The sequence below is a fragment of the Phalacrocorax aristotelis genome, chromosome 21 (assembly GCF_949628215.1).
Source record: "Phalacrocorax aristotelis chromosome 21, bGulAri2.1, whole genome shotgun sequence".
Classification (NCBI taxonomy): domain Eukaryota; kingdom Metazoa; phylum Chordata; class Aves; order Suliformes; family Phalacrocoracidae; genus Phalacrocorax; species Phalacrocorax aristotelis.
In genome coordinates this window covers 8,286,485-8,302,762 of record NC_134296.1, presented here as the reverse complement: position 1 = coordinate 8,302,762, position 16,278 = coordinate 8,286,485, and the positions used below count along the sequence as shown (strand labels likewise).

The window sequence follows — 16,278 nt, the reverse complement described above, 5'->3', positions numbered from 1 at the left end:
GAGGCTGGGGGTGCACAAGGGGTTGGAAGGGGACACAGCTGGGACAGCTGACCCCACCTGACCAAAGGGACATCCCAGACCATATGATGTCATGCTCAGCAATAAAAACTGGGAGAAGAAGGAGGAAAGGGGGGAATATTTGGAGTGATGATGTTTGTATTTCCAAGTCACCATTATGTATGATGGAGCCCTGCTTCCCTGGAGATGGCTGAACACCTGCCTGCTGGTTCCTTGTGCTGATTTGCTTGCGTGCACAGCTTATGCTTTACCTATTAAACTGTCTTCATCTCAACCCACGGGTTTTCTCACTTTTACTCTTCTGATTCTCTCCCTCATCCCACTGAGTGGGAGCGAGCGAGCGGCTGTGCGGGGCTGAGCTGCCGGCTGGGGTTAAACTTCAACACCTAGAAATCAGAGAGTCCAGAGTGAAGCATCCATATGCTTGATGGTCCCAAGGAGGACCATACTCTGTGTAGACTGGAGACAGCAACTCACTGGTACATGCAGATGCCTTTAGAAGAAGTTACACTGGTTTTCCTCTAGGAAATCTTTTGAGTTTGAGGACATCCAGGGCTTCCGCAACCGGATGGCAACCACCAACTCTCACAGACTTCGAGAAGAGAAAAATGGCACTACAGGATCCAGGCTTGTCTACACACAGTCAGAAGACAACATCTACGAGGACATTATCTGTATGTGCTTGTGCTTCTAGGGGATGTACTCACTTTAATTAAGGGTAGCAGATTTTCTGGGGAGGGAGCAATGAAGATGAGAATGCACTGAGGCCCTTTCTAGCTCTGTGATTTTTAAGGTCTTCCCCATCTGGGGTTCTTTGTTGATGTTAGTAACTATCTGCATATGAACAGCCTGATTTCAGATGTTGTGAAAGGTCAGTAGAATTGGCCTGTGCTGAACTGATTTCTTTATTAGCTCTTCAGATGTTTTGCTTGAGTGCTGCACAGAGATCAGTGTGAACACTGACAACATCATCTGCTTTGCAATAGAGTTACCTTCTCTGCAGTGGTAGAAGTGTTTTGTTTCACTGAGTCTATGTACATCTTGCCAAGTTGATGGTAGTGTGTTAGAAGGATCTGTTAGTGATGGGAACCTAATCCATCTTAAAACAGGTCTCTTTCAGACCCTGTTCAAGCTTGGCAGACAACTGCACACTCTCCCTGCTTACATCCTTTGCAGGAATTCAGGACTTCATCTCCTTTCAAAAAGCCCTTGTCTAATGCTTTTTCCAGGTCCTGCAAAAGAGAACCCCTATGAAGATATTGGAGCGCTGCCCTTACCCCTGTGGAAGGTCCCATCTGTCTGGAAGCTACCACCCACCCGGAATACCAGTAGGGCTCCCAAGGTAGGGTGAGGGGGTTAAATTGTCACATGTTTACAGAGAGTCATGCTCACAAGGGCCCTATTTTGTGCTCCCCATGGCTACACCACTGGTTTTCCTCATTTTTAATTATATGATATTAATGTAAATGATAATGACCAGTCATAGCAGTGGCAGTGGATTAAGCTTCCAGGGAGCAAGAGAATAGGAACAAGAGAGTGTCGATGAGATGCTTGAGTGTGTGGGGTCGGGTGGGGTGGAGAGTTCGGTAGAGCAGGAGGCTGCAGGAAGTTTATAATTTGTAATCTGACTCATTTGACTCTGAGCTTGGACCAAAGCTTAATCCTGTGCTCAACCATCTCTTCTGATTCTGTTTTCTAGCCTCCACCAAAACCTCCCTTCCTCAGTCGCAAGACTCTTGAGCTAAAGCCCTCCCAGACAAATTTCCAAGGGAAAATGGTGAAGGACACAACCCTGCCGGTCACACTGACCGAGTGGAAGCTGTTCCGAGCAGTGGAGGCTGCTAGCAAGAGAAAGAACTTGCCCTGGGTGAGATTTAAGCATTACTTCTTGCATGGCATTTCAAACTCTTGCTGCTTTGTCTAGCACCTTCCAGGTGCTTTGTCATGGAGCTGTGTGTCTGGTGGGTGAATGCTGGTTAGCACTGCTGTACGTGTACAGCCGCTCAAACCATTTCCCCTCCAAGTAGCAGGGCAGGTGTTCGGGGATCATGAACAGAGTCACAGCTCTAGCTCGGGCAGTGGTGGTTTTGTTGGCCAAGAATCTGCAAAAGGAGTACTAGGTGTTCACCTGGAAACCAGTGCTGTGTGTGAACACTAGCTCTTCCTTATGCTTTGTCGTTTAAGCCTTGTTCCCAGTGCTTCCATGAAGTCTAATGATGCTGGTTTTGTGCTGAATATGGTGCAGGAATGCAAGGAAGCTCTTGGGAGCTGAGGGGCCAGCTCTGTACAATTGTGTGTACGCATCCCTTGCTCCTGGTGACTTCTCAGGTTTATCCTTATGTTCTTGCTGCAGGCGCTGAGTTGTTAGATGGCTGACAGTGTGGGGCTGCTGCGGGGAGCTGGATGGACCCTTGGTTCCCTGGAATGTTGGCTGGGCGTTCTTGACTTGCTATCAGGAACATACCCTTGCAGCTGTTTCATAGTCTAGAGGGGAAGAGCAGCTTTTAGGGATAAGCGCCTTTCCTACAGGTCTCCCCTCTGCTGCCTTTGGCCGCTCCCTCCTGCCTGGTGTGCAAAGGCAGATATGCTTCTGAGGCCAGAGTAATGACAAAGGCTTTTAATCCACCTTCATGATGGAGGACTCCCTTGTAATTCTCATCTGATGCATTGGGACTCTTTCTAGATAATAGTATTTGTTACCAACTCATGTCCCTCAGTGATACAATGCAGCATGTGTTCTAGAAGGACAGCTGTAGAGGCACTTTGTGCATAGGACTCAAATTCAGTTGTGGTAGTGGCAACAACTTACTTTTGCTATGGTAAATTCATTGAACTTCTGCAGATCTTTTTTTCCTGTGAAAATTGGGTGCATTTGTTCAAAGTGCACAACACTGTGAGGTAGAGTTGGACAGCTGCAAAATACTTTAAAAATGTTGAATACTTCAGTGTAACAAACGACTTCTTTATGTGTTTTTAAACAAACTGTAGGCCTGGAAAATCAGGAAGGAGATGGCAAGATTATAAAAATGCTGTGATGGAGAGTATCTTTTATTTGGAGGGGGAAAATAAAACATTCTCCAGAAGCAAACCTATTCCAAAAGTCTGTTAACAATTTACATGCAGAAAGCACACTTTACTCTTTTTGCTCACAAGGAATTGAGCCAAGATTGCTCGAGAGATTGAGAAAAGGATTGGAATCTAAAAAGAAAAAACGTACTTATTGCTTAAGAAACACACAGCTGCCCTTAAACACACCCAGTATCATTCACTGGTGAGTCAACTGCACAAAAATCAGAAGTGGAGATCCTCTAGGAAAGGCTGGATGGTAGAGGGGAAAGAAGGCAGATTTTGCAGGAGAAGCACTGCTTTCTGCTGTGGGCTGTTTTCTTCCTTGCAGCCTCATCGTGCTAGGAGGACTGGCTAATCCAGAAAATGGGGAGGAATAGATCTGAAAAGCAGAAGAGTCTAAGCCTAGTTTGCTGAGCTGGGGATAAAAGCTTGAGCTGAAAAACAGGTTCTCTTGCTGAATATCTTCCTTTTTATGCAGTATTTGTGGTGACAAATGGCTGGGCCCCACCCTCCTGCATTCAGTGGGAGAATTTAATGAATTCTTGAGGCAAGAATGAACTTGACCTGCTCACTGCATTTTGCCTAAATCCTTCTTCACAATGAAATAATAGCTGTCTTGGACATGCAGGATCAAGCCTTGTACACCTGGCAGCTGAGGTGGGGCAGTCCACAGCCACCTGTGACAGGAGTAACAGAAAGCATTAGGACTTTGGTTTCAAGGCCCTTGTGACCAGTGGAAGTAAGGTCAGCAGTGTCAACCTGGGGTGTCTAAATGCTGACCCATCTTTCATGTCTGTAGCTTAGTCTGCATTGGGCTATGTTTTTTTCCAAATGTTTTCTTCCAGTGGACCAGGTTTGTGGTATCCCTGCAGCATAGACCCATTATTCAGTCCTGCTGTATTTCTTCACCTATGCAAAATGAAAGTACATAATCCTTTCATTTTAGCAAACTACCCTGGGACAAGGACTGTGCTTAGAGCAGCCTTGTTCTATGCCTGACATGGTGCTTTGGAGACTTACTCTAGCTGTCTGACATCCGGCTACAGCAGCAAACTTAAAAACCAAACTAACCAACCAATCAAAAAACAAATCACAAGCTACACTGAGAGAGCTCTGTTTTTTCTCGGCTTTTTCTGGAAGGAATTGGGATGCTTGAGAACATGCGGAGTTCAGAGTCCTTTGTGGTGGAGGGTTTGTAAGATATTCTTGCAAGTGCCTTTGCAGTTGGTCTCTCTAATAGACAATGGAGATCTGATGCCAGACAGTTTGCCGCTTCTGCAATCTGTTTGGTAAGCAAAGTATGAAAACTTCCAGAATGCTTGTACAGTTTGGTGTCAGCTTTGAGTGTGCTAACAGTAGTCTCTCTCTTGTAGCAGAAGTTCTGTGCTCATTTGTTATCCAGTGAGCTGTGCTAAAAGTACTCTAGTAAGCAGTCTCTGAGCCAGGGTCCCTGGCAGGACTTTGGCAGCCTTTCCCAGGTGCGGTGGTGCTAGATGATAGCTGTTGGGCTGCAGCCCTGTTAGCACCTGGTCCCTTTTCTGGACCCCGACATTAACCTCAGCTTCTTCTTTGGATTTCAGCTGGTACTAAAAATACAGGAGATCTTTGACTCTAAGCGTGGAAAGAAGAGGGTGAAGTTGCTCAGTCCTGCTGCGAGAGAAGTGCCTCCAGTGAAAGGTATAGAGGTCTTCATCACCATTCTCTTTGCTATAAACCTCTGGAATGGCACAGTTCCTGTACATCCTGGGATACTGCTAGCAGGCCAGGCACCGCCACCTCCTGCAGCTCGTGCTGGGCTGACTCAACAGTGCTAAACCCCATGTCTTGCAGTTGGAATTGTTGAGCTTTCAGCACTGCTAGGATTGGGAACACTTGCCTAATCCAAGTTTAACACTGTCACAAATGGAAGATTCCGCTATGATCTGAGCCTGAAGAACTGGGCTACTGGTTAAAAATGCTTTTTTAAAAAAAGCAGAACAAACCCCAAAATTCCCCACAAAACCACTTGACATGAGAACTACTTCTGACTACTCCACTCATCGCTTTTAAGCCTCTGAAGTGATATTCCTGTGTTCTTCTGATTTTGTAGCTGTGGTATGGTCTTTATTTATAGTATATTCAGTTCAGCAACTCTGTTAACTTTTAAGCAGCTTCAAATAATCACCTGGTTTCTGTTCTTTGCCTGTGTTCAGCAGATCTACAGGTGGTTTACTGGAAACAGTGACTTGATATCAACTCTGCTTTTTGAAATGTATTGTTGTAGCACGTTTGCCAGTACCAGCTGTTCTTTGCTGATACTTTCAGCAGGATAGGTGGGCAGCCCTGAGTGATGTGGGTCTGATGAGTCCAAAGTTCTCTCTCTTTCCCAACTTTGGGTGTTGCCCATCTTCCTTCTGCATGGCTAATGAGTGAAAACTATGTGTGTTTCAGGTGAAACCAGTGGGAATGAAAGTGATACGGAAAATCAGCCGAAAAGTGAGTGAATCACAGGGGCTGGTCCTGTCTTCATAGCACTGCACATTTGGCTAAGGCTCTAATGGGATAAGTGCACTGAGTAGTTGTGACTTCTGGCGAGGCAGAGAAAGGGAACATCTAAGAGGCAGCATGGCCAAGGCTGGGAGCTGTTCCTGTGACAAGACAGCCTCTATTTCGGCTACTTCTCCTGAGCCCTTGAGGTTTAATGTATTTAATCTGCCAGTTGCTAGAAGTAGACTCATTCTTGCGTTAATGAGAGTCACGCTTAACTAAAATATGTCTTGCAGGAGATTGTCCCTGGATCACCTTTGCTGCTAACACTTGAGCCTATTTTCCCCCTACTTCCTTCCCTTGGTTCTGTTTTATAGGTACAGTGTTGTGAAATGCCCTTTCCTCTGGGGAGAAATTGCGTGGTTATTTGCCTGGTTCCATGGTCCTGAGTTTGATCATAGGCCCAAACTACAGTCTTGAAATACCTGCTTGGTTTTAGCTGGTGTGGGAAGGACAAAAGAGGTTTTAGTTTCTGCACTGGTAAGATTGGAATGTGAAATGGCAATGTTTGGGCAGCAGCCCTGATGAGTGGCTTTATCATGTCTCTAAGCAAGCATCTAGCGAAAAGGACCAACAGAATTGTTTTAGATGTTTCATTTACTTGGAGAGAAGCACACAGAAGGCCTTAACTTGGAGCTAACAGTGAGGTTCTACTTTTTTATGTTAAGAAGAGTAATGGAGAGTGAAGAGTCTCTGCAGAAATACAATGATTGAGTCACTGCCTGATTTAAGAGTTGTTTCCAAAGTGTCCAGAATGTGTCATGATGCCTGGGCTACAGGAATTTCTTACATCAGAGTGCCGTGCCTGTGCTTGTGAGTCTGTAATGCCTGTCAAGATGTCCCAGCCTGGAGGTTTCTTGGTCAGGAAACTGGCTCTGCCTCTCTTGAATGCCCATGCTGCTCTACGGAGTAGCTGCCTGAGGCTTGCCAATTACTGAAGTGGTGGAGCTGGGCTGCTCCTCGCAGGTGGGCTTCCCTCATCGTTATCACGGCAGTGTTGCTCTGAGATATGTGGAAAGAATGTCAGGACAGCAGGAGAATGCTACCTATCAGTCAAGAGGGATTTGCAGAGCTGCTGCAAGGCCCATGCTCCCCTATCTGGAACAGCTCTGTGCTTGAGGAGCTAACGCAGGAGTCCAAGTCCTATAGAGTGCAGAATTGATGTTAGGCAAAGGCACCCATCTCTTTTCCACCTTGTAAAGGTGGTGACGAGTCCTCTTCTGTGACCTGTAGGTGTGTGCCAATGATAGCCACAGGCTGGTTTTGGATTTGTTCCTTTCTTCAGGTCGACACAGGTGCCTACTGCAGGTGCAGTCAGTCTCCAAGAGGAACCCTCACTACCAGACTCTGGAGAGGGATTTGATAGAGCTTCAGGACCAGCGGCTATTTGAGCTGTTTGTGGTGGTGTCGCTGCACAAGAGGGCATCTGAGATGACATACACACCACAGATCATACAGCAGTTTCCCAGCAAGGTAGGAGCTGTGTGGAAACCTGCCCACAAAACACACTCAGCAGCTGTTCGTTTCCTCTCGCAGTGTGTATCCCTTCCTAACTTTATACTAGTAAAGCTGGCTAGGGTACAGGCTTGGAATATGAAGCAGCTTGCTGTGTTACAGACCTAATGTATAGCATTGGGCAGTTGTTGAGTATCTTCCTTCATAATGAGTTTACTGTCTTTTTTTGAAACTAGCGGGGCTCCTACTCTAATTCCAATTCCCTGGAAATATCATAAAGCTATGCTGTGTTGTGATACACTGCTGAGGCAGCCTGTAGGAGAGGAAAGGGAGTGCAGTGCTCTGTTCCCAAAGCTGGCATGACCTCATCCTGGTATTCTGTAATTTATAAATGAGGAGTGAAGCAATTTGACTGATGGTGCAAAGGAACTAGAATCGCGGGGCTGGCTTTTATGCTTATTTATACTCTTCTGGAAAAAACAAAACAAAACAACAGAAAAAAAACCACCAACCCCCCCAACCTCCCCCCCAAAAAACCCCAACCAACCAACAAAAAACCCCCAAACAATTAAAAAGGTAAAGCCATGTGTACTGGCCCTCAAAAGCAGAAGAGAGCAGTGGAAGTTAAAGTACTGTAGCTAGAACACACCATTTGAAATAAGCTTTCTTTCTGTCTGTTCAGCCCAAATGGATGACAAGATCAGTGTGTGACTCTGAATTATGACTCAGTGTACACAGTAGTTACTGTGAAGCTAAGGGGATGGAGCCTTGATGCTTGCTTCTGTGGTTCAGATTGAAACGAATCTTCAGTTGTCACTGTCTAGGCTTGTACCTGCTGCCTTCCACTAAAAACCAGAACAAAACTAGTAATTCTAGCTGTGCTATCAGAAGTATGCCAGAGATTATTAAGGAATCTGCATGTCATAGAATCTTAGCATCATAGAATATCTTAAGATGGAAGAGACCCATAAGGGTCATCGAGTCCAACTCCCTGCTCCTCGCAGGACTACCTAACACTAAACCATATGACTAAAAGCATCCTCCAGATGCTCCTTTAAACCTGTCAGAGTTCGTTCCATGACCACTTCTCTGGGGAGCCTGTTCCAGTGACCGACCACCCTCTTGGTGAAGAACCTTTTCCTACTGCCCATTCTGAATTTCCCCTGATGCAGCTGTCATCCAAATAGAGAAGGAGCTGTCAGATTCGTTAAAGGAGGTTACACGGGACTCCAGCAGGACCCACAGTGTCCAGCTGTGTAAGGGACTTACGTGCAAATACCTCCAGTGTCTTAAATGTGTAATTTTGGATTCTCAAAATGAATAAGGGACTACAGCCAGAAAGAGTGCACAGTCTGATTTGAGTGGGTGAAACTGAACATACATAAATAATACCTGCTAAAAGTGCAAACTTTAGGGTGTAGGAAGTGCAACCTCTGAATCTGTTAATTGCCTTTGAGGAGGGCAGTGCATTATTCTTTTCCTGCTACTCTAGCAGACAATCAGACCCAACTGTACCATGTGGCTCTTTACTGGCTTTTATAAATGTGATAACAAATTATTTTCTCAGTGTCTATTTATCCTCTGCTCAAAGTAAAGTGTTCTGGTGGGTGACTTTATGTCCGTCATGTTGGGATTCTGCAGGAAACATTGCCCAGTAATTATGGAGGTGTTCTGTTCTGATTACAGTTCTGTCTCCTTTCTAAAAATAGCCTTGCTTCCAAGTAATTTGCTTGTCGCCCTCTTCTTTGGGCTTCCCGCCCGAGGACATCAAAGCTTTTGTACAACTGTTACTCCGTGAAAATGCTGTACTGTTTTCCTAACCATTCCTTCATGCTGTCACAACTTGGGACACTGGAATAGCTTACAGGCACTGAGAGTACAGTGTCTAAAATCAGCTTTATGCAATAAACTTTCCTCTTCTCAGGGGTATTTCCTACTTAAATGTGATGTCTCTTATTTGAAAACATTCCTTTTGCCCCTTCTGGGCAACTTTGAGCATGGAAAGTTGTCTTTGAGGGATTTGACTTGAGCCTACACATAGTAACTGGAACATGTGATTCAGATACACTGTTTTCGTAACTGAATGATGAGTGATCTGCACATCACAAGCTGAACACATTCCTGTTCCTCTTGGTGTCTTCAGATCTCCTAGGAATAGAACTGAGGCAAGCTGACACAACCATCATTTGGGGAGTCAGATCTAGCTTCATTCCCCAATAATCTCGGGCAAGCTTCTAAATCCGTGCTTGGTTCTTACTGAGACCAGCTGGGTAATTTTACAAAGGTCCAATCAGCAGGAAAGATGCAAGAGGGAACTGGGAATCTGTTATAGTCAGAATATGTTCTCCTATATTTGTGCATTAGCTATCTGATGGTCCAGCATTTGGAAGTGTCAGGAAGATACTGTCTCCCGTTGTTTTAAACGCTGCAACTGTGCACCACACTTCAGTGACTTCAAATGCATGTGTTACTCCTCCAGCCTGAACATCCCTTCAGACAGTCAAAGGATACTGAAGAGAGGCTAAAGGTCATCCCCAAATTCTGCTTTCCAGATCCCAAAGACTGGTTTCCTGCATCAGACCTTAAAAGGTAAAGACTTGTTTTTGAATACTCATGCCTGAAACAGGAAATGCTGAAAGCTTAGTATGTGCCAGCTTTCTGGACCAGAGGAACTGCAGCCAGAGCAAGGAAAAATGGGAAAGGCTGGATCCCTAACCACTGTGATAGCGAAGATGAGATCTGGAGGTGGACTCAGGAGTGCTGCTTCTACCTGAGCACGTTCTTTCCTATAAGAAGGAAGTTTGCAACCTCTGTTCAACGTCAGCTCTTGGGGCTGGAAAGTGCTTCTACTGCTCCTTGGCAGAATGGAGAAGCATCTGGGAAGGAAGAGAGGTGTAGTAGCTCAGTGAAAGTCTATAGGCTGCAGATTTTTACACTGAATAGAGCCTGAAGTAGCTTGCTAATGACAGCAGGGGGTCTTTGGTGGTACCAGAAAGAAAATGGCTTGTAGTTCATGTGCTTTGTTTGTCAGTGTTGTCTCTGAACTGCATGGTGACTTTAACCCTGACTGTTCTTCGGTTCCCCAGTGAAACATTTTCTTTTGTATTGACGGGTGAGGATGGCGGACGCTGGTTTGGGTACTGCAAGAAGCTCCTGGTAAGCATCTGTGTATTGGTATTGTGTATTGATAAATGCACAGTCAAGTGCAGGAGGTGAATCAGCAGTAACTTCCCATGTGGGTTACCTGGTGCCTACACTGCTGCTGAGATTACCAGCCCTTTAAGTGCATAAGGGGAAGGAGCATGATGATGCCCAGCAATACAGTGAAATGAGCTCTGGGCGTGAAAGACAGCTCTTGGAACTGGTCATTCCTCAGGAATCTTTTAAGTCAGAAGTGTAGAGGGAACTACAGCAGAAGGAATTCTGTGGATCAGCTACAGTGGAGGTGCTTGGTTCTTTATTGCATCCCTGTTCTAAGCATAACTGTTCCTGTTGCCTTTCAGCCAGAAGGGAAAGGGAAGCGCCTTCCTGAGGTATACTGCATCGTTAGCCGCCTGGGCTGCTTCAACCTCTTCTCCAAGGTGAAGTGGGGAGAGCCTGTTACTTCTTATCAGACTTGAATCTCTGACAACCTGCAAGCTCCAGACAGTGTCTGGATGCTTCTGTCCTGTCTAGAAGTGCTTAGCAGTTGTAACTCATCCCAGGAGAGTGGTGCTTCTTTGCCGTCTTTGCTTTGACAGGGCGAATAAAATGATACTAGTGCTGAGACTTGTCAGCTGATACGCAGATGACTATTCCTTCAGCAAATTATTGTCAGGAAGTGGCTTCTAATACCTGATATTACTGATGGTTCCCATTCATCCTCTTCTTCCATGACTTGGAAATGGAAAATCGGGTTAAGGGTGGGGTGGGGGGAGGAGATCTCAGCTTGTTTCTCCTAGCACCATGAGGAGAGCAGATAAAGAAAGACTGGGGAAAGCTACTGCAGGTAAAGGGCAGCTATTGCAGAAGAATACAGGGGCAAGCTTATGATGAAAGCTGATTTCTAATCATTGGAGCACAGAGTTTCTGGAACAGATTTACTGGGGAGGAAGATGGGGTTTCGCTCTTCTTACTCCTCTAAATAGTTGTGAGAATTTGATTACCACATACAAGACATTTCTTTGCAGTAGCAGGAGACTGGATTTGAGAAGGGAGGGTTGTACTCACAGGTATCTATTCCCATTTGATTGTTCAGACGTTTGAGAGGAGCTTTCACAGGGATCCCAAGTGAGGGGGGAGAGAGCTGTGAGTCTGTGTTGGAGCCTTCGTGTGTAGCTGTGGCACAGGATACTCTAACAGAAGCTCGTGTCTCCTCTGGCTCACCAGCAGGCATTGAAACAATGTCCAATGTATTTTCTTGCAGATTTTAGATGAAGTGGAGAAGAGGCGAGAGATGTCCCCAGCCCTAGTATACCCATTTATGCGCAGTGTAATGGAGGCGCCTTTCCCTGCTCCTGGACGCACGATTACTGTGAGAAGTTTCCTGCCAGGAGCAGGAAACGAGGTAATGGAAAACAGGCCTGACTTTCCTGTGTCGATGGTGTCTCTGGGGCATAGTGGCACTTTGCAAACTGCACTGTAGTGTGAAGCACCTGTAAATAGTTAGTCTGAAGATAATGTCCTAAAGTCTGAAGGGAGGCTGTCACAGAAGCTTCCTGGTGAATCATCTACTGTACAAGTGATTCCCTGCTTTTTAAGGAAGAGCTGCTTGGGAGTCCTCTGTGATGCCCTGTGCCAACTGCCCAGGCCGTGGGGCTCCACTGGTGAGGAGTCACCAGTTCTGTGCTCCAGCCGGGCTGGCCCTTGTCCGGCCTGACTCTGCGCTGTGGCTTTTGCCTCCAGCGCTCTGCATCTCTGCTTGCCTCTCAGGTGATGGAACTCTGCCGTCCACTGGATTCTCGACTGGAACATGTGGACTTCGAATGCCTGTTTAAGTGTTTAAGCGTCTCTCACACGATTCAGGTCTTTGCCTCTCTCCTGCTGGAAAGGAGAGTGATCTTTGTTGCTGACAACTTAAGGTAAAAAATGAGTCTTGAGTGACTTGTTCTTTTTGAGGGATACTATTGTTCTGTGTTTGGGCCTGTTTCGTGTGCAAGCTTGTCTAACTTTTTGTAAATAGTTACATTTAGAAGCTTTTGCAGACTTTCTACACGACATGGGCATGCTTAGAATTTGGAGTATGCTAATTACCCAAGAGGAGGTAAGGGAGTGTTTCCTTTACCTCTTCAGTCTGGGTTGATACTATTCCTAGCTCCCCATAACTGACTTTAAAAGTAGATGCATGGGGCTTCTGCTGATCCATAAACAATGTATGTGAATTACATTTTCCCTGAGCATTTCTAACCTGTGCCTGTAGCTAGGTACTGAACGAGACATTGACAATCCACTCTGCTTCTCTTACCTTTCTAGCACTCTGTCTAAATGTGGCCATGCCGCAGTTGCAACGCTTTATCCCTTCACTTGGCAACACACCTACATACCAGTCCTACCAGCTTCTATGATTGACATTGTGTGCTCTCCGACCCCATTCTTAATTGGCATTCTCTCCTGCTCGTTACCACAGCTCCAGGACCTGCCCATAGAAGAGGTGAGAATTGGGTGAAGCACAATGGAGGGACAGTGTCAGTGGTACGAGGCTGACCTCTCTGGAATAATTTCTGTGGAATCTGTCTTAACAAGAACTCTTAAACTTTTCTGAGACAGTTGGTGAACTTGCCAGATACATGTGAGGGTGTTCCCGTTACCAAAGATGAATAATATTCACTGTTCTTATAGACAGGCTTCAGTTATGCAAAACTTGTGTTTCATGTGTGACATCCCCTGCCACTGGGGACATTTAAAAAAACAAAAAAAAAAAGGTGTTTTTTCTGTATAGCAATGTAGTTGGTTATAAGAGTCAGTGTGTTTTGTACATCTTTCCCCAGGTTCTGATTGTTGATCTTTGTGCTGACAAGTTCTTGCAAGAGGTGAGTGAACTAACAGTACCAGTCACTCATGATTATATGCCAGGAAAGGCATCAATGAAAGAAAGTGAAAACAAAAATCAGCAAAAGCTAGTATTCATATGTAGACTCCAGTGGCTGAAGAAATATCTTGCATTCCTTTTTGACCGGTAGAGATGGGAACAGGCTTACAAATCCTTGCTGCAAGATGGAGGTTGTTGCATGAGGTACAGAGCTCTGTGAAGCCAAAGATGCTGCTTATCTGAGCTGAATTTAAAAACATACTTAGCTGGTTCATTATGTGAAGTGGACCACTAAGATTCTTTGCTGCTTTCTGGCTGTCTTTCCTGTGTACTTGTTCTCTACAGGGCTTTCTCCTCTCATCTAGCTGGGGTGTGTTTGCTGTTTTTTTTTTTTTTTATTCTTTATTTTTCCCAGGGGTGATAGTCTAGGAGACAAAATAACACAGTTCACTAGTGGTTCTCTGCTGAACTGTACCTGTGCTTCTACATCACCAGACAAGTAGCTACAAACATCCTGGAGTATTACTAGTTCAGGAGGATATTTGCATCCCTTTTCCTTACCTTTCTGTTCTATTTTGCATTGCAGCCTGCAACTGGAGGAAGAAGGTATTAAAGGATCGGGTTTTTTTAACCATAGCGTTGAGGCTTGTTGTATTTTCTCAACAGACTTTTGTTGTTCTTGTGTGTTTTATAACTGGTATAATAAGCCTGAGTCTGTGTCGTGGATATAGCACACATTGTTCTGTGTTGGCCAGTTGTGTGACTCTAATAGTACGTAGTCAGAGCATGGTGAGCGAATGTTTTTCATTTCTGTGGCTACAAGACAAATGTATCATCTCCACCATATCACAGAGTAACTTCCCTCTAACTGCTTCAGGCACGTAATATTTCTCATCTGTTCACAGTGAGAAGGTTCTACTGGTGACAGATGCAACACAAAAACGCTTTCATGGTCATTTGTCTCTTTAGGTATCAGATGAAGATGAGATCCTGCCTCATAAACTCCAGGCTGCACTTGTACAAATCTTGGAAGAACGAAGTGAAATCTTGTCCCATGAGCAGAGTGTCACACAAGGTACTTCTGTAGAAAAGTGTTTTCACCTTAGCAAATCTCTACAGCTTCCAGGTAGTTGATATAAAAATGAGCGAATGGAAATAAACATTAGGAAGTGACACTGTAGACAGCTATTTTCCTGTGAGCTTACTGAGAACGTCTTTCTTGTGAATGTGTTAGAAAGAAGCTTGGTGTCCTAACAATTGTCCCTCTTTTTCACAACCATTTTCACAATCCTCTTTTTCACAAGTATGGGTGGAGCTCTAATTTTCCTTGGGCCAAGTGCATCAGCTCCCACGCTTTGCGTTTTCTTTGATTTTTCTAAAATGGCAAAGAAAACGTTTTTCTTAAACAGAGAACATTGAAAGTGATCTGCCAGATTACCCGCTAAAGCACAGAAACTTGCTAAATTGAGTTGCTTTATATGTAATCCGTCAGATGAGTAAGTGTGAGAATTTTAAAAAGCATTGAGTAGCTTGAGAGAACGGCATTGGCAAATCATGTAATTCCATGCACATCAGAAGTAGTGAAGTAAGTTTTACAGTGGGTTTGTGTTCCGTAATTTGCCTAATTCTTTAAAAGAATTAAACTTAGACTGTTACGAGCTTACAGCTTATTAGACACTAGATATTTGACAGGGGAAAAGAAATTATAAATGTTTAACTGCTGGAAAAGGTTTAGGATGGAACCTGTCTCAGCTGCAGCAGAAAGTTGACATGGGAATATTAAGAGATCTTAATATTTGAGCTGTGGCTTCTTTGACATCAAAAACTCATCTGAAATTTCACTGTCTGAGACAGCCAGCCTGAAAAGGAACTGCTGCTCCTCTTTCAGAAGAGGAATGACCAAAGTGATGAACGTAGAGGGAAATGTCTCCTCTGTTGTCCTTGACACAGGTGACATGCCTCTCAACTCCCTGGTCTCTGAAGCTTTTGTGCAATTCTTTGTGGAGATCTTCGGACACTACTCCCTGCACATGAATGTCACAGAAAAAGGGGAGCGGGTGTTTCAGCGGGAACTGTTCCGTAAATCTCACGTGTCACGAAATGTGCGTCATTTCTTGCACTTCTTCATGGAAACGCAGATGTTCGCAGGGTTCATACAGGATCGAGAGCTAAGAAAGAACACGGTCAAAGGTGAGGTTTGATTTTAGTTTCTTCTTTTAAACTCACTTTCAAAGTATAATGTCATGTGACTTTGTCTGTTAAGGAGCCTTTTGTCGTGGTACGTTATCCTGTTGGCATTTTGGTGTATGTAATTACTCGACAGAATTAATCTTATGCAGCAAAGAGTTTTTGCGTCTCTCTCCTTTCTGGGCTTGCTCCTGTAGCTTACATTACATGCATGATTTCTTTTTCGTAACCTCCTTCTTAATGATGTAAGATGCTACATGCTAAAAGATGGAATAGGTCATCTAGGTGAGTGATTTTTTTTTGTTCTTCTTGTTAGGACTTTTTGAGGTCCGTGCTTTGGAGTATTTGGAGAGTATTCCAGAGACAGAACCAACTGGAATGAACAAAATCCTTCGCAGTCTTGGTAAAAGGACACCCTTGCTTTTTGTTGATCTTTTTTTTTTTTTTAAATAAATTGAGCTATTGAACAAATAATTGCATGTGTAAGAGAGAGCAGGGCCCATTCTTTGCCTGTGCAGTTGTGTTCCTTTTGTTTACATTTGTCCCTTCAGGGGATGCCAAGCACTTTGTAAGAATTTTCTTTCATTTTTAAGCTTTTGCATCTTTAGATAAACTTTGTGGAAGCTGCCTCATCCTAGAGTTGTCTAAATGTGTTTCTTAACTTTGGTCTTGGCTGAGAACACACTAAGGGGGCTGAAATTGCATCTGCCAGCAGAGGTGGCCACGCGTGCATTTCCACCCTAGGATGTGGCTCAGCCGCACGACTCCTGGAGCATCTTCGGCTCCTAATGTTGTTTTTTCTCCGTAGGAAGTAAAATGAAATTTCTTCAGAAGAAATGACGGTGCGCTGCTGCTGCTGCAGGCCAGCGGAGCGGTGGCAGGCCGGGAGCACCGCCTGCCCTGCGCCTGGAGCGGGACTCCACTGTGCCTTCAGGAGGGCCGGGGCGCGCGGGGGGGGGTCTGTGTGCTGCCACCCGTGACATCATCACTGCCAGTCCCGCCACGGATCACACCGC

General features: G+C 44.9%; 1 protein-coding gene across 22 annotated transcripts in view; it reads left to right on the top strand.

Annotated features, from left to right (window-relative positions):
- DENND2C (DENN domain containing 2C) overlaps positions 1–16,278 on the top strand; it is a 26,818-nt gene extending 10,540 nt beyond the window's left edge. For 5 of the 22 annotated variants that reach the window (XM_075115170.1, XM_075115188.1, XM_075115189.1 and 2 more), the window contains exons 3-18: positions 544–692; positions 1,248–1,360; positions 1,718–1,885; positions 4,668–4,764; positions 5,518–5,562; positions 6,899–7,086; positions 9,548–9,657; positions 10,155–10,224; positions 10,572–10,649; positions 11,474–11,614; positions 11,980–12,128; positions 12,520–12,697; positions 13,035–13,076; positions 14,045–14,150; positions 15,026–15,265; positions 15,579–15,894. In XM_075115170.1, the coding sequence (XP_074971271.1) occupies positions 544–692; positions 1,248–1,360; positions 1,718–1,885; positions 4,668–4,764; positions 5,518–5,562; positions 6,899–7,086; positions 9,548–9,657; positions 10,155–10,224; positions 10,572–10,649; positions 11,474–11,614; positions 11,980–12,128; positions 12,520–12,697; positions 13,035–13,076; positions 14,045–14,150; positions 15,026–15,265; positions 15,579–15,715 (2,011 nt within the window). In that variant the 3' untranslated portion in view covers positions 15,716–15,894. Of the gene's footprint in view, positions 1–543; positions 693–1,247; positions 1,361–1,717; positions 1,886–4,287; positions 4,377–4,414; positions 4,419–4,667; positions 4,765–5,517; positions 5,563–6,898; positions 7,087–9,547; positions 9,658–10,154; positions 10,225–10,571; positions 10,650–11,473; positions 11,615–11,979; positions 12,129–12,519; positions 12,698–13,034; positions 13,077–13,661; positions 13,682–14,044; positions 14,151–15,025; positions 15,266–15,578; positions 15,895–16,070 lie in introns of those variants that run through there. The other 17 variants (XM_075115173.1, XM_075115174.1, XM_075115175.1 and 14 more) reach the window with 10 other exon arrangements.